Genomic DNA, 17,806 nt, shown 5'->3' on the forward strand with positions numbered 1-17,806 from the left:
TGAATGGGCATGACTCTCCGTAACGAGATTTGACTCTGCTGCTTGCTGTCTTTTGCATGTTATGTCTGCTGTTGCACTGAAGCATAGTCCGAACGTTGGTGATAGGTTGAGCCTGAATAGGTGTCCAGTGGATGCAGCTGCACTGCTCAGACAGCATTGGAAACATTTCATTGGGACATTTCATTGAGGTGGCCAGAGAAATGCAAAGACTATAACAGGTTGATATAGGAAGGGATTGCAGCAGACAAAAACGAGGCCCATGTGGGCGGCGATCATCAGCACAAATCTTTGTGCAGTCCTGCTGTCGGAGGTGGCAGAAAAAAAATGAGGGATGTACATATCTCGCGTGTAGCTCACGTGTGTGATATTCCTGTACATTGAGTTACTACAGACATGCATAGGTGTTTCCCCACTGCTGGCTTCCTTAAGGGGGCAGACTGGTTGTAGAGCTATTTTTTTAACCAATTTTAATGAAGCTGCAGCGGCATTATGGAGATTTTGTGCCAATTTCAAATCTGCAATTATATTTTTTGCAAGTTGATTATTTTATGAGATAATGATTAATTACCATTAATTTGCGTTAGAATTACAAAATAGCCACTCCATACAGAATGGTGATTACCCTATGGGGAGGCAGGCAAATGACAAAAGAATACAATGTTGGAAGAGTTTCTTTGATTTAGCTATTTTTGGTCATTTTACAACACACTGAACTTCACTCCTCCCGCGCTCTGCCAGAAACGGCTCAGAGGTGGTGTCAGTTGAACACAATAGTAATTCTCCAACGCCTCCATTTGAAAAAATTGTTTCCAGCATTGTATTCTCCATGCATTTAGGTATCAAAAGCAAAAAATTACAGTTGTATCTGCTCTGGGTGCCGAGATATCCGAGGCCGAAATGCTAAAAAAGTGTCGTTTCACCATTGAATTTTGTGTGAACTGAGCTGTAGAGTGCACTTTAAAATGCTATTTACAATAAAATATAGTGCCTTATGATGAGGAAATTTGCATATTGATAGAAAAATGGCTGTAGATGCCGCAAATGCCATTTTCCAGAAAACGATTTGTTGACCGTTTTTCGGCACCAAAGACCCATCTACCCCCTTAAACACCTCTGCTAGCAGTTTCTACAGACCCAAATTCCCGCAGCGATGGCCCTCATTCTTGCCTGCAGTTACCTCACAACGGTCTGCCTGTCCCGTCATAGTAATGTGTAATTAGAATGATTCGATGTAAAGAGACTACTCTCTTAGACAGGTATTCTCTTGTGAGTTTTCATTGGGTACGTTGCAATGTACTCGGAAATTCCCATTTTTAGTCTTGCCAGAGCACTGTTGAGTGGTAGACCTCAGAATGAAACCCTATTTTAGATTATAGTGAACGGAGATTGCTGCTTAAGGCAGTAGTGGTTGGCAGGGTGTCTGCATTCGACATTTATTTGGGCTCCTCTCCTCATGTTTGAAGGAGGGGAGGCTTAATTTTGTTTGTAGCATTACCCTCCGGAAAGTATCTGCCATGTCAAAACATGTCCGTGGCCAGCCGTGAAAATTTGTAGAGAAGCAAACACGGTTCTGCCAAGCTTGCAGGGTCTATGTGCAATCGCTTAATCACCCTGTCTGCCCCGCAACCTTTGAAAATTACAAAGCATGTGAGGTCAGAGGGAATGCTATATAGGTGACTGGCTGTATTGCATTGCAAGCGGTAGAAATTATGAGTACTTTGCCAAAGCTCTAACCGCAGCACCAAGCTGTATTTTATGGTGGCACGACTACTGAAGCCTTTCTTTTGGGGGGGTAATGGCATTCAAACCTTGGGGCACTGCTGGCTGAACAGTCGCTTGCCTTGTGGTCAACTGGTGTGGCCGTGTCTGCTTTGGAGTGCAGGGCACATGCTTTGCTGCCTCACTGCCTGGTGGCTTATGCAGAATGTTTCACGGTGTTGGTACTTTGGCGAAGTAGGAGCTTGGTGAGCGTGTTCTGAGCACTCTGTGAGAAACTGCATGCTGCACTTAGCACGTCCTCTCTTCCTGCATCTTGCCCCCATCACGATCATGCTCATCTGATGAGCTCGTGGCTCCCGTCATCTCTCTGACGCTCCTGGCTGATCTTTTCTGCAGAAAAGAAGCTGCGCTTCATGTCCGGAAGCCGCAAAAGTGGTGGAATGGTCAAGGGGGGTTCTCCCGGCGAAGATCTCTACGGAAACGACGAGGTGCAAGTCAAAGCGGAGGTTGACGACATGGGTGAGTGAATGCCCGACTGACTCCAGCACTCGAACCAAACCAGAAAAGTGCTTCTCCTCCTCCTCCCCCCCAACTTAAAGGGGTCCTGAACCACATTTTGAATGTGTTCAATTAGCTCCCACAATTGTGAGATTACATGCTGTAGGACACTGGAGTCAAATAAAACCCTGCTACAACAAATTTCGCTTAATATAATTTTCTCTAAGTGTAACGAATGATTTTTATTTTTCAATTACTTCCCCATAGGCAGTACACACGCAGAGGTTCCTTTGTCAATGCACAACCTTCTCGGAACCATTCTGCTTCGGCAAAAGTTCACGAAGGGAAAATACAGTTTTTTGTATATTTGGCAGCTAAAACTTTCAATATCATGCATTCATACTTTTCATGAATGTTGGGGATCTCACAATTGCTGTCCCTTCCTTGCGCTTATTTTTGATTTCCACCATTCTTTATGCCGGGTCATCACTGCATTTACGTACCACAAACAGAAAATTTTGCTTTTTTTTTTTTTCCCTCATGCACTTCCTACTTCATGCACTTCCTTTCATCATCTGCTTTTCAGAGATGCTGTCATTTTTCGTTCATTGGCATTGCCGGTACCATGCCTACACGTATGTCGTTTGTGTGTGTTCATCTTTTTGAAGGGATCTTATGCTCCTTATTGCAAGACGTGCTCGCACCTCTTGGAAAAGGCTTGCGAGTCTGCAGCTGCTTTGTTGGTTGTAGCTGTGCCAGGTGAAACATCTTGTCGATCAATGGCATGCGTGCCTCGAAGCATTGGGCAAAACTGAGTTGCCAAAGATTTAAAAAAAAAAAACCTTTCGCTGTCACTGACGTACCTGTACGTTTTCGCATTTCTCCTTCGCACTCTCACTGACGTACCGGTACGTTCTCGATTGTGCATTAGAAAATTCACGCCATGGCACGCCTGGACTGTTCGCACCATCTGTTGAATTTTTCAAATAGCTCACATTTTCCCTCACTAGCTCTCTGCGACAGTATATTGAAGAGTACGGAGCGGCTGCACCCACCTTTCGTTGCGGGGGCGGGCGGGGTCGCTCAGCGGGCTGTGCTCTGTTAGGATGAGAGGCCATGCGGCACGCGTGCGATGACGGGTGCAAGGGTTGTTGTGCTATGTGCAACGGGTTTCTAGGTTTTTTTTTATTCTGTTTCCGCATCGTTTTCCGCACCAGGTTAGCCCAGCGCACCGCACCGTTGGCTCTCCAATAAACTGAAACATGACTCCATCGCAGCTTTGCTCGCTCATTTCTGTGTGTTGTGTGCGGGCAGCTGAAAGTGCTCCCTCCATGCATGCTGTTACTTTCGGGTGGCTGACCGCGTGGGGCCTTCGACTGCAGACAGGAACGATTGTTCTACAATTCCGATCCAAATACGAGCCGAGCTCAGATTCGCATTCTGCGAGTTTCTCATCCAAGGAAAGGGTGTGAGTTCCACAGCGCCAGATTCTGATGTTGAAACGGTGGGGTCGTCCCGGAAGTGTGCATGGCAAACTGAAAATGTCTGGAAGAAAGGCGATTTGTCACCCATGCTCTTTACTTTGGAAACGTTACATTCCGGACGCTATCATAGTCAAAGAAATGACTATGTTCGTTCCATCATATTTAGGAAACCAAGCCGACACTGGAGGTGCGTCACGGCCAAAAACACCCGACAGTGAAAGGGTTAACTGTCCCTCCACATGGTGGCAAAAGGGCTGAAATACACACACGTTTGCCAGGACATGAACTGTTTCTGTGAGCCGCCTTCTCCTTCCGTCTGCACACGACGTTCATGAAACAAACTCGTTGCATTCCGTCTACTGGTGGACACATTGGTTTTTGTGCAAAGGGCAGGGGCCTGGCTGAAGTCCGACCCGAGGGCACAGCCCAGCACACGTGGGTTTCTGTGTGCATTTTAAAGTTCTGCTCAAATCGCTTTAACATGGCTCGTCGCCACACCCCAAGCTGGCCGTGACCACTTGGCCTGAGTAATTGTAATAGGAGCACAGCTTGTTGTGCACGCAACAGGTGCCTCCGTCGCACCATGCATCAACCCATTTCAACTGTGGGGCATTCGGAGGTGTATGCAGGGTCAGGCCATTCTTGCGCTTGAGATGGTGCAGTTGTACTTTCCACCACAGCTCGGGAGAGATGGATAGAAATGTGCGCCCTTTTGGGCATGTGAAGACTCCACTAACACTGATTCCGTTAACCAAATTCATAGAGAAGGAGTCCATTTGAGCCGTGCTTTCCGGCGCTTCATGTGCTCCATCGCTTGCGCGGAAGGTGCTTCAGGGCCCCTTTAATGTTTTGAACCACACCTTTTCTTTAGCTTTCGAACGAAGTTATGTGGTCTAACTACTCAGTAGCCTGTAGTTCGCCAAATCAATCGAATTGTGTTAGTATGCCTCCGTAAAATCTAACCTTGATCAATCTGCTCTACGGTGCTAACGAGTGGCTTGATTGCACTGGGCTTCTGACTTTTGGCCTCTCTTATTTGTCATTTTTGGCTGCCCATATTTGATCCAGGTCAGTCCCTCCCCCCCCCCCCTTTTTTTTTCCATTCCTTTGTAAATTTTGTATTGTGACAGCATCTCTGGATTGCTCAGGACTGGCAAATAAGAGAGACCATTTGTTTCAGACATGATTGGTGGCATGGTGTCTTCTTGCTAGTGCACCTGCAAATATTTACTGGTGTAGATTTTGCATTGTAATAGTAGTTTGTAACTGAAGGTGTTCATAAAAAGCTCAAATGATTTGTCGACCAATGTTTTCGGAAGCAGGGATGAAGATTTGAACAAGGTAAATGTTTATTTTACCGCACAGTCACCTAAACATCAGACCTTGATCTTTCTGTAGGTAATGCAATGTGCTAAAACTCCAAGATATCATCACTGGATGCTTCGTCGGTGTCCTGAGCTCTCCTTTGCGACATCACCCTTCATGCCATCGAACGCATCACAGATGCACTTCCTGATGCTCATTTGAATAAAGCCCAATGGCAACTTCACCAACAGAAACGCTCTTGCAACGTCCAATCCGTGGTTTGGTGGTGTGATCATGAACCAGTTACCTTTTGTGGAGCACAACAGAGCAGTTCTCTCTTGAACAATTCCTTCTGAATTTTCTTCCGAATTCCAGGGCAGACGTGGCCTCTGAGTGGGTCCAAGAACAGCTTGTTCTAGAGCCCCAGGTTCATTGCCGGTTGCCTCACCCAAACGAGCTCTGATCATTCCCTGACCACAGCCGCATTTCGCAACCCTTTTCACTAGTGTTCATGATGAGCCCTTTGAGAAAAATCTCTTTTGTGATGGTGGTATGATGGGAACTTGCAGCGTAGCAGTGCATTACTGCCAGCTGTGCGGGTTGATGCCCCCATGTCAGCAGGCACACGTGCCCCATTTAGTTGCCACCTTTGTGCAAACGTGTGTGTGGAAATAAACACGACTGCTGCCCTATCTGATTCAGAGTGTAGTGTTTTTCACTCCATAGCTTGATTTATACAGGGCTGGAACCGAGTGAAATGTTCCTGTTATTGGCTGGCTGGACATAGCTGACAAATAGTCATTTTGTGACAGTGAAGAGGTTGGCTGGCCGCTTATATGCAATATTGGCACCATCATCTAGTGAACAGGATAGAAATCCTGTTGCGTCATAAAACATAAATCCTACAGACCACTGCACCGGCCATATGTGTACAGTGTGTACAATGCATGTACATGGGCATTTGTGAGCAGCATCACTGAACAAAGAGGCGGCATAGAAAAAAGCTTTCTCCATTTGTTCACTGGGAACCTGCTTGTGTACATTTTTACAGTTTTTTAGAGCTATAAGAACCAGGTGTGTTCTACAAAGTTCTATTCTACAAGCCACACAAAGCTCAAAACTAAGCGCAGTGTACATGTCCATTTCATGCTCATGTGTTTCTTTGCGCTTTACCGCTGGCTGATCAAATAATTGTGCGAACGTTGCTGGTCTGAAATGCTGCGAAATTCATCCTTCTTGCTGCACTTGCTTCGCATATAAGATTTCACGTTTGAAACATACCGGGTGCGCGAGGTATTTGAGTGTCCTCCTTGTGTCCTCCTATATCTCCAGATTTAAATCCTCTTTACTACTATGTCTGGGGTGTCGTTGAGAGAGAGGTCAACAAAGAACCGCATAATACAAAATACTGGCTGAGGGCCGCCATTTCTAACTCAATGGCCAACATCTTTAAGGAGCACCAGATCCTTGCATGCAGCCGTTCACGAAGCTGAATCGAATCACTTATTGCTGCCGATGGCGGATTCATCGAGTAGTTACAGAATTAAACCATAACAGAAGTACTTCGCAAAGTTTGGTGAAAATATGTCCGATTTTGCTGGAGATATTGGGGCTCTTCGATTTACAGTCTCGGGCTCACCGTGGATAGTCCACGGGTAGTCTGAGGATTCCCCGAAGCCATAGGAATACATGGGAAAATTGAATGCTGGACTTCTTCTTGGGGAGTCGGCGGTGAGTCTGAGACTGTAAGTCGAAGAGCACCATTCTGTTGTGCCTGATGCCAATGTTCTGTTCTCAAATACCTCGCGCACCAGGTAGTTTCAAAACGTTCATAAGATGGCATGATTCATGGCACGTTTGAACCGTGGCACTCCATGCTTTGACGGTACCAGCCTTAACAGCTTTTGTGAATACAGTAAAATTTGTATCCAAACATGAGCGAATGCACGGTGATTATGGCAAACCTGCAGCATTGAAATCGCAAATTTGTACAGAGCGGGTGTGGGAGATGTTTGGGAGGAGGGCGGAGTTGGGGCGTTAATATTACCACCTAGCCCACTCTCAATCATGCCAAGCAAGCTCCTGGCGCATTTATCACGTGGCTGCTGTTCCTATGGCAAGGCAATGGCAATGAGGTCCCCTAGTAACAGAACATGACGGCGGTAGCACCGGAGCACAGCAATTTATTTGGGAAATCTACCGTCAACACCAACTGACCGTGATCCGTATCAGAGGCAAGGACAGCTCTCTACTAGCTCTTATTGCTGTCTTGCACTGGTCTCCGTCATTTGTGGGCACCAAGCTGAATGCAGCGGTGGGACTGTTCGGGGCCAGCGGAGCATTGTTGCGGAAACGAGACACTCCAAAGCATAGTAGTGCCCCCTTTCTTGACGTGTTGTTGTCTAGTTGGACTCAGACGAGCTGGGCCCTCTTTAGAGCAACAAACGCCGAATCAGGGTCACAGGCAATTCCCAGTGTTGAACGTCCAACCTGAAGTAGCAATGCAGGGTGACAGTGACCAGCAGGTAGCACCTAGCACAGTCTGCTCGGTCATCCTTATTTCTGCAGAGCAAAAATGTTGTTCTGCTGTGCAATAGACTTTTTGAATCCTTGTAAAAGAAAACAAAAAATGCTAGGCACAAAACATATTGGCCTGTACTACTTGCTCTGTTTGAGCTACCTTTGGGTGCAATAAGAACCTGCCCGAAGCAATAGTCCTTGCCTCCTCATTTTGTACGATTTATCTTGTGTGCTACCGTACGAGAAAAAAAAAATGACTTGAAGTGCTGGCAGCATGAGCACTTATGTACAGTGCATTATAGGCCACATCATTAAATCTGAAGCTATCCACTACTCTGAAATTTGTATCCTTTGACTTAGTTATGTAAATGTGAATTTCCTATGTTTCTTCACATTTGTATCGGGTTTTGATGGCATTCGCGGCCAGGAACCTAGCTGCATGCACATGTCTGGAAGCCCACTAAACACTGATCATTCCCACTGATAGGTTTGAAAAAGTAAATGAACAACGAGCTACCCGGCACATATCTCATGTAGATGCATATGTGTGGGAGGTTAACTGTCCCAGCCAGGGAATAAACACCTTTGTGGCATGCCAAGCTCTGAGGCACCCACCTCAGTGTGTATTCACTGTGCTCTGCCTTCAAAAAAATTTAAAGCCGTTCCACTCGACGTGAAAGCTGTCAGAAGTGCAGAGCAGGGATTCGCCGTAATGGGCTGTAGCGCCATTATCTGCTCACTGCTACCACCCGGTGCACTGCAAGTTTCCCCCCTTCGCACTGCTTGCGCACCCCCTGCCTGAAGCAGTGCCAGCGAGAGTTCTGTTCTTTTTGTCCTTGCTTTTCCTCACGCACGTGCCGGTGTTGCACTGCCACTTTTTTTCGCTTACTATCGTAAAAGCCAACCCAACGAGCATTCGGAATTAAATGATCATGGGTGCTGCCGGTTAATTACATATATTTTGCCTCAAATGTATGTGCAGTTTTCTTTGCGCTAAACAACGGAGAGATGCATGACAAGTGCCAGCAGTGCAAGAATTTTGAACGCTTGTGACTATTTAAACCGCTTGCCTCTGCGGGATGCCTTACAACATGTCAGGCTCTACTTGGGTCCGTTATCTCACTGTACTGCCTGATTCTGGCAGTCACTTGACATGGAGCGTTGCTGCGAGCTACGACAACAAGACGAGCCCCTAAAGTGCTCTGTACTTAAACGTAGCGAATAGCACCATCATGTCACCATCACAGTATCGTTCACCTTATGCTTCAACTACCTCCTTGACAATGTTGGTACTTATCCCCAAAACATGGTGACAGGCTCGGCGCACTTGTTGCCAATCGGTTTCCTGAAAAGTGGAGTAGCCAAATCTGTCCTGCAGTGTTGGCTGACCTGAAGGTCTTTGAGGGCCACATGACGTCCTTTTGTACGTTGCTCTTCCACACCACTGTCCTTTGTTAAGGATGCTGTGCTGCCCAGTTGCGCTGCCACAAAGGGCACTGCATGGCCTCAGCTATGCAGGCAAGAATTCATCCTCTGTCTTTAACGACAGCAGAGAGATTCTCACTTGTGATACACTTCTGATGCCTTGGTGAATGAGGTTCCTTGATGCTCAAAACCAGCAGCATGTGGTTCACCTGATGCAACATTATCAGAGAGGCAAAACGCAGTGCAGTTTCACATAGATAAAATGCACCAACACACTGCTACAGTTGCAGAGGCAAGTACTAAAATGTGGTGCTGCCACAGTTGTGTAGTGCCTGAGCCAGTAGATTGTTTGCATGGTTCCGACATTATGATGAGCCGTAGGTACAAAAAAAGTCGCTATAAAGTTTTCAAAAAGAATAGGAAGAAAAATGGCCACTAATTCCACTGCCATTCAAGGCGAAAGGCAGGTGGCAGATTCACCAGAATGCTATTAACGTATTTTCACTTTTGTATGCAACTCGTATGAAAGCAGGTGGATGCGCAACAAATGAGGCATTTTAGTGGAAGCATCCAAGCACAACAGCCATGTTATCGTCAAAGGAGGCTTTGGGACACTTTATCTTGACTTGAATGCCTGTCCAAGCAATCGTGTCCCTACATAGCACGTGTCCGTAACTTTTGGGCCGTTGAGTGCCGAGTGCTGAGGCGCACACCACCCAGTCTGTTGGGCATTTCACTTCTCTACCAAAAGGCAGAGGAGTGCCTTGGTGGGGCCACATATGCAGTTGAGGGCGCTGCAGTTTTGCTGAACGCCGTGAGTAGTAGCCAGGGTGAGTGTTGCTTATGCAGCTTTTGCAGTAATAAGGGAGCTCACCTGTTTTTTGTGTGTAGCGCCCCTTTAGATGCATGCCACAATTAAGTCTGTTGGCTGTAGTGGAAATCTGCGAAGTAAATTTACAGTTACTGACAGCAAAAATTATTTTGCATTTCCAACATTATTTCGAATGTAGTAAGTACACACGGCTGTAATTCTTTATGTAAAGGGCAGCTCCTAGACCATTAGATAATGAGTAGATGCAGCTGTAACTTTTTTGAGTTTACAGCAGCTCCATAATTGTCGGTTAATTCATGAAAAAAGGTTCCGGAGCTTTTTATTGAGGTGATGCTATAATGTGCAGTGTTGCCTGGCCTTGTTATGGTAAACCCTTGTCAATACATGCCCTCTTGATCCATAGTTTGTGCCTGAAAAATAGTGATTTTGAACCTTGGAGCTAGCACTTCTGAAGCTGTACTGCCATTTTGTAAGCAGTAACCTTGCCTTTTTGCGAGTTGAAACATAGCTAGGCTGTACTTTGTGAGCTCATGTGGTAGAATTTTTGGTGGCCATCTAGGAGAGCAGTGAGAAATGTGTGGCCACTTTTCAGTGTCGTCTTCGTCTGATGCCAGTGCCCTGAATCGCTCCGACACCAGTATTGGCGCCAGTCCGCAGTCTTTTGGAACTGCAAGGTGAGCAGCACTGGAAAATTTTGTGGGAAACTTTTGTGCCAGAACTTGCAGCTGATATGGGTTGAGTAGTTGTGATCGTGGAGGTGCAGCAGCGAGTTGTATGGTGGCCCAGCGTGCCTGTAGCCAAGCAGGGACCATGGATGCTTGGCCAGTCCTAGGCATCCCAGAATGATAATGTGTAACAGCACAAATGGACCAGGTGAATGATAAGGGTTGGGTCTGTTGCCTCCTCTGTCCGTCTGTGCTGTTATTAAGGACTGCATTAGAAGGGCGCCTATTGTAAATTGGCAAAAAGACAAGTCTTAATGCTGCTGGACTGCATTGCACCATGTGCAGCCTCACTTTGCAGCCATGAGTTGGATCCGGGGTGTGTCTTCCATTTGGGCAGGACCAGTAGACTGCTGACATGAATTTTTCTCCGGGCAGCCTTGCAAGGGAAGCGCCACCACTGAAGCAGCCTTGGCACGTGTTCTCAAGCACCAAATGGGTTACAGAAGAGACCAAAACCAGCTTACTTCAAGCAGTGGCCACCCATATCATTTGCTCATTTTCTTAGTGTGTCAGAGATATAACAGCTTTGCGGCTGTGCCACAGATAGAAAACTTTCGCCATCCTCAAGATTTCTTTGAGTGTCATTTTTTGCTCGTGTTTGATCACCTTTTTGCCGTCTTAAAAAGGTGGGGTGGCTGACGTTTCTGTCGTTTTCAAGTGCCAGCAAATCCTAGACATCTCTCCAATCCTCGTTCCCTCTATTGAGTCCACCTTAGTGATGAGGACAAGCACTGCCAGCAGAGGTCAGGGAATAAGGATACCTTTTAATTAAATGCCGGGGCCCGTAACAGTGGTCCTTTGCTCGTTTGGATATTCAGTCAGTCCCAAAGTCGGAAAGAAATAATCAAAACAAATCTCAGAGCTAGAATATTTGATTATTGTCAGTGGTGTGTGCCCCTTACTATCACTAAATAAATGTCTAGTGGTCATTGTAACTGAACCCATCAACTGGAGACATCACTGGCACTGCCAAAAAGTAATTGTAGCATCTTGCCAATGAGTGTTGTCATGCCTTGGGGCCATCACAGCCTCACCAAGGCTGGGGCTGATCCCACAGCTCTTGCAAAAGCACAAAGTATGTGTGGTGTGTTCAGAGATGGGAGTCCCATGCTTTTCTCCCTAGTGTTCTTCTGGACTGCAATGATCTACCTCCCCATTACCGTCTTTGCATTGTGAAAAAGACTGGATGTCTCGGTGTCTTCAGTTGTTGTTGGCGTTCGGGGTGCCCTTTGGAATAAATGATTTCTTGGTGTAGGTCATCCACTCGGGATTTTACAGTAAATCTGTTTCCGGCCATTGGGTGCTTAATGCTCTCTAATTGAGTTTAATAGACGCTGACAAGCGCCACAAAGTGGCGCACTCGCAAGTGTTTCTGTGAACTTGGTGCTTGCCAGCCTGTTGCCTGCTCCTTCAGTGTGGTGCTCCTGATGGCACTAGCTTGCGTCCTTTGTGTGTAACTGACCTGCAGACGGGGAGTGCAAGTGAAAACTGGCACAAGCCTAAACCGAGCTGTGCCATTTTTTTCTGGCCAAGTGCGTCCTCCGTTGTGACGTGTGTGTGTGTCCTGGCGAACAGGGCGGAAGCGGGCGAGGAAATGGAGGAGGAGCGGGTGCAGACCCGGGGCGGCCTGGGCCTCAGCGTGTCCCTGAGCAGCCTGCACCCGCGCCGCTGGGGGGTGGCACACGTGGCACGCTTCCTGCGGCTCAATGACTGCGCCGCCTACTGCCAGGGCTTCTGCCGACAGGTGCGCCACTCTTCTCTACTGCTCAGCGGCTCTTGGGCCTTGCGTGTATGCCACTAGGAATCTTTTATTGCCTGGGCAAGTGCCACCCCTTGATGCGGCACACAATCAAATGGCTTGTCAAGCTGGCTGCCAGGATGCTTCATGCATGTCAGACCGATAGGCGCACATCCCTGGGGCATTAGGTCTCTTCGATTCGGCCTGCACTTTCTGCACGAGTTCAGCAAGTTCAGCGCAGGCGCCGCAACTGCAGAGCTGGTCCTGCACTTTTGTTGTCTGCTTCTGCACCTCCTTCCTGGGAAGTGCAGGGAAAGCCATGAACTCATCCTGCACTCTCTGCACCGTCGATAAATTGAACAGAAAAGGGCAGGCGCCGCGCGCTGCACTCGAAAACCGAAGAGGCGAGTGCTGCACTACCTACCTGAATGAGTGCAGCGAGTGCAGCCAAATCGAAGACACCTATTGTGTCTGGCAACTGTGCGGATTTTGGATGTCAACATTGGGGGCTTGCTGTAGTATGAGGAGGGTGGTGCACCAAAACTGAACCTGGATTTTTGCCCGGTACTGGAACCGAGCCGAACCCATATTTTTGCCACCCGAATCGAAACGAATTGAAGAAACTATTCCAAACCGGTTCTGGGAACTGGTTGACACTGTCACGGAGCAGTTTTCGACTACTAATGCTCCCGTGCTAAAGATAAAAGGCCGTTGAAACTATACGTACATGAAAAGCGTAGCAGACCAAGCAATTTCTTTTAAGTGCGAAGCACTTCTTAGTCGGGCCTACTCCTGCTTCCACCGCCGTCCTCCGTCCGCAGCCTAGCAACGGAGCTAGCTACCGTGCCTAGCAACGGCGCCGGATTTCCGACGCGTGAGGGCGCTCGCATAGCGCCTCCTCTCTCCCCTCGCCTACTCTCCTAAAGCCCCTTTACTACTCTCCAGCTCACAACACCCTCTCTCGGCGCGCCAGCCAGGCCACTACACTATATAAAAAAAAGAAAACAGCATCCGGCGCCAGGTTTCGATCTGAGGACTTTGCGGCCGCAGCGCGACGCTCTACCGACCAAGCCACGGACGCGACGCTGACATCAGTGTTAGTGACGCGCCTTATATCTTTAACGCATTCAAACTATGTCGTCAGCGGCGTGCGTTGGCGACTCAGCGGCGTTATAGCGGCTTGATAACTGCGTGGTGTACGAGTGATACTACAAACCCGCTAGTTCTGCATTCTCTCACGTGACTGCGCCTCCTCTCCCTTCACTCCGGTCGGCGCTTCGCAGCGCGGTGCGCTGCGGTGCGGTGCGCTCCTCCTCTCGAACATACACGTTAATTCACCAAGATTTCCGCAGAGGGACAAACGAGGTGTGTTAAGCCGAACGTGATCACGAGGGGGTGTTAATGTAACTAACGGGCAAAATGCCACCAAACTTCAACAAACTCCCCCTCATAGCATCACCCCGTGCTTCGCACTTCCTCATACTCCCCTTCGGGGAAATGCGGGGGAATTTTTTTTAATGTAAAAGCATTACTTGCCGCATTGAGCGAAAATACATGCGTGTGTGTGTCTGTGGGGTGCGTCTGCATGCATGCATGTATGTGTGCCATTTGATGGTACCAAAAAAGATGATGGGCTGGCAGGCTCTGTGCTGTCGAGAAAAGTTGCATGCCTGCAAGAGAGGCTGCTCAAGGATGGATTATTTGGAGGTGAGGTGCGGCCCTCCACTGGTCGGAGATGGGAGTGGAGCATGAAGCGGCAGTGCTGCTCCTACATAGAGCCATTGTCGTTCTTGTCCTCAAGAAAGCAACTGGGCTCTATGAGCCACAAATACAATTAAACTTAATTTTATTAACGGCATCAAATAACTTAATAAATATAAAGTTGCAGCCATAAGGAGTAATGCTTTCACATTAACGCACCTAAGCAGCCCTAAATGTCCCTGAAAACCCTTTAGTATTTCGCATCAGTTACTGGTGCAATCGTTGGCGTCCCATGAAAAACATTTTGCAGTAAATTGCGCCGTCAACCTCTACGAAAAGAAACCTATACCATAAGTGTCTTTATACCAACTTGCCAGAGAAATGAAGAAACAAAACACAGCACTTTTTTTTTTTTTTTCCCCGAATTCATTTGAACCGGTTTGAACCGGAACGGAATGGCGCTTGGGAACCGAACCTGAAAGGCTTGAACCCAAACCTGAACCGAACCTTCAAAAAATTTCCAGTGTGACACTATGAGTACGAGTGAGCTTTGTGTTTTTCCTCCTCTTTCAGAAAGTGGATGGAGCGCAGCTTTGGGAGCTGACCAAAGAATCTGTCATGGCCCTGACTGACATGAAGGTGGGGCCCTCGCTCAAGATCTTCGACCTGATTCAGCAACTGAAGGCAGAGTTCAAGGGCAAGGACTTTCTCAAGTGAAGCTTTCTCAAAGGCGCACAAAAAGAGATGGCTCTAAAGCTGTTGGGACAAGTTGCCGGATTGGGCTCCAAGAACAAGCCCCCCGTCTAGCCAAAAACCTCCTGGCACTTTCCCTTCCCGTCTTTCTTTTTTTTTGCATCTTAGCAAAGATGTGCCTGCACAAAGAATGTGTTGTTTTGTCTTTTTCCTCCCCCTTCTTTTTCCTTCACAAACGTGCAATCTGTGGGGCATTGGAGAAGCATGGATTGCCACGTGTTTCCTTCGTTTGCCAAATGTACAAAGTGAGCAGCTTTTGTTCCCATACCCTCTTCTCTCCTATGAGCACATTCTGAAAGTAGCAGTTTTTTCAGCGTTGGTTGTGAGGTTGCTGACATCTCCACCACGTTCACAGGGGGATTCTGCTTGCAAATAAAACGAGCCTTTTCAAACAAACAGTCTGTGGCAAGCTGTGTTCTTTCTTTTAAACAGACAAAAAAAAAAAACACTGTGGAATGCGACAAAATAAAGAATTCACAAACATGCGATATCTTAATCCTAATCAAAAGCTTATACTTTACTCATTGTTTATATCACAGTTGTTTTTCTGCAGCAAAATAGTTATTTAAAAGCAACAAGCTGTTGCCAAGGCCTGCAGAAACATTCACTATAGCTAGAAAATTACATACCCCATTACAGAACAACTGCCGAAATTTCGCCTTGGCCAAATTTATTTTGAATGTACAGTACATACCACCAAAACAACTGAAATGTGATGCCACATAATGCCTTGTTAATCAGTTAGAAGAGCTTAACAAGTTTATTAACATACAGTACAACCCCCAAAACAACTGAAACATGATCGCACATGGTGCCTTGTTGATGAGAAGAGCTTAACATGGCTCCTTAGCAGGCGACGCTGCATCTCAAGGGGGATTGCACAAGCAGTCATGACGTGGAAGTGACATCCCAGCCAGCCAGGAGAATAGTTGCTCGGCACGTTTCTCCCAGGGCTGCTGCGTCTTGTGTCGAGTTGCTGGCCGGCTGGCTGTGTCACTTCAGCTGGCCATAATGGCCATGCTGTTCTGAAGTTCAATTTCAAAATTGCAGATTTTGGCTGGTCACTTTTGCCGAAAAATTGGAAGGAAAAGGGGCTCACTTGTTACTAGGTGTTACTGGTGTGGTCCACACTAGAAATTAGGGCACATGCAGTGCCATGTGTGCAGCAGTTTATATACCTGGTGCACCGAGAAATATGTGGGCGATTCTGTAAAGGAACATATTGGTGTCTGGAGTTGGTCTCTGTCGGTAGATTACAGTGCCGTGAATGCAAATGAAGCATTCACAGCTCAGCAGTTGCTCATTAATGCACAAAATGCCAAAAGTGTGAAAACAGGTAATGCCGCCCCATCAGCTTTCTTGCACTACATGGTGAATTGAGACCAGTGGAGCTTGTCTAAGCAGTTTCCTGAAAAAAAAAAACGACATGACAGCAGGTATGTGTAATAGTGTAAAATAAATGCGTGTGGGAACTCCTGCGGAGCATGTGTTTCAAAAAGGCAGACTTGGAAAATGTGTGCGCAAGACTTTTCCCGCATTCAGTCACACAACTCTTCTGACAGCTATCACCGCTTTTTACTGTCCGTGTTCACTTTTATTGGAAAATCCAATGCCAAAGCTTCCTATATTGCGAGCACAATCGGCTAAATGATATGTCCGGCTGCTATGCTGGTAAATTGTGCGATTAGTTTAGTTTAGTTACTACTGCTTCTAGGCGGCAGTACCTCCCTTGCTGGAAAAGCCTTGAATGACCCTGTAGGCGATTCCTCTTTACGACGTGATCTTTTGAGTCGCACAAAAATGGAAGGCAAAAATAACAGCTACAATTATTTATTTCTAAAGAAACAGTATTATTTGCTGTTGAACAAAAGCCACAACAGCTTTGAATAGTGAAGTCTTTCAGCCTAAAGAAAAAGTAATTCAAGCTTTAGTGTCTCTTTAATACCATAGACATTCAGGTGATCAGATTTTTTTTTTTTTGTAAGGAAGAGATGCAAAAAACAGTTGAATAAGCGCAGGTCGTGTGCCACCTGTGCCACCTGGCTGACTTTTTCCCAACTTTCTGAATATGCTTTTACCATTCTTGTTTGAAAACATGAAAGCAAAACATAGTGCAAGGCCAAACCTTGCCTTCATTAAAAATAAAAGAAACTACAAGTCAGAGCCAGTAACATTTCAAGACGATTTGCGAACTTGATCACCCTACTGGTTTGTCTTCGTAAGCCAAGCATTTCCTCAACACATTTTTAAAATTTCCGATTTGACATGTTTTCTCTAGTTAAAACACGAGAATAATGGGGTGTGAATTTAGAGTGAGCGGTATTCAAAATGCTAAAGTCTGGAAAACAATACCTGGTACGAGCTTCAGAACATTGGAATTGTGGACACCAAAAATTATAAATGGAGTGCTCTCTCGAGTATTTATTTTCAAATTTTGCGTTGCCAGTTTTTATTTGATTATATGTGTACACGGATCATTTTATTGTGCAAGCAAGCAATGTTTGTGAAAAAGCCCTCGGATGGTATCAATATACGGCATGTTCTCAATAACATGTATTGCTCCCTTTTGTAGCAAAAGCAATTTTGCTTCATTGGTAATTGTCGTACCCAAGACAGGTAGTGCATAGTGCAAGTGGGAGTAAACAAGTGAAACGTATACTTGCAGTTTTGTGAGCTCATGCCTCACGTGAGCCTGAGTTCTTATTCTGTGGTCTTCATTGCCATCGCATATCCCACTTCCAGATGCAATCACCCATGCAGCATGCGCTTATCACAGCAGCGGCATTTGAGTTCACAGTGAAGTGCTCACATCAGATACCACAGGTTAAAATTACGCCGCACTACAAGGCAGGTGACAAAAAGGGAAGTTCATTGCAAAACCTGCATGAGGTAACATCCAAGGCCATCTTTCCTTAATTAAGAATTACTGAATCCATACGGGCGAGTTTCTTCTTTTGCAGCCAAATAAAATCTAGCTTACGAACTTTTTTTATTTTACCAATGCTATGGGCCTTGCACATTTTGCCACTTGCACATTTTGCCTTGCACATTTTGTCACTTAGCCTTTCAATGCGGGTTTGCCACCGCTTCCCACATACCAAAGTGA

General features: G+C 46.5%; 1 protein-coding gene across 4 annotated transcripts in view; it reads left to right on the forward strand.

Moving 5' to 3' along the window:
• Nucleotides 1-15,098, forward strand: part of LOC144173951 (MBT domain-containing protein 1-like) — a 33,594-nt gene extending 18,496 nt beyond the window's left edge. For 2 of the 4 annotated variants that reach the window (XM_077702322.1, XM_077702323.1), the window contains exons 15-16: nt 2,116-2,238; nt 5,100-5,260. In XM_077702322.1, coding sequence (XP_077558448.1) covers nt 2,116-2,238; nt 5,100-5,116 — 140 coding nt within the window. In that variant the 3' untranslated portion in view covers nt 5,117-5,260. Of the gene's footprint in view, nt 1-2,115; nt 2,239-5,099; nt 5,261-5,381; nt 5,704-10,375; nt 10,458-12,083; nt 12,253-14,520 lie in introns of those variants that run through there. The other 2 variants (XM_077702320.1, XM_077702321.1) reach the window with 2 other exon arrangements.
• The last annotated feature ends 2,708 nt before the right edge of the window (nt 15,099-17,806 follow it).

This window comes from Haemaphysalis longicornis, unplaced genomic scaffold, assembly GCF_048455015.1.
Source record: "Haemaphysalis longicornis isolate Haplotype H1 unplaced genomic scaffold, Haemaphysalis longicornis Haplotype H1 scaffold_3, whole genome shotgun sequence".
NCBI lineage: Eukaryota > Metazoa > Arthropoda > Arachnida > Ixodida > Ixodidae > Haemaphysalis > Haemaphysalis longicornis.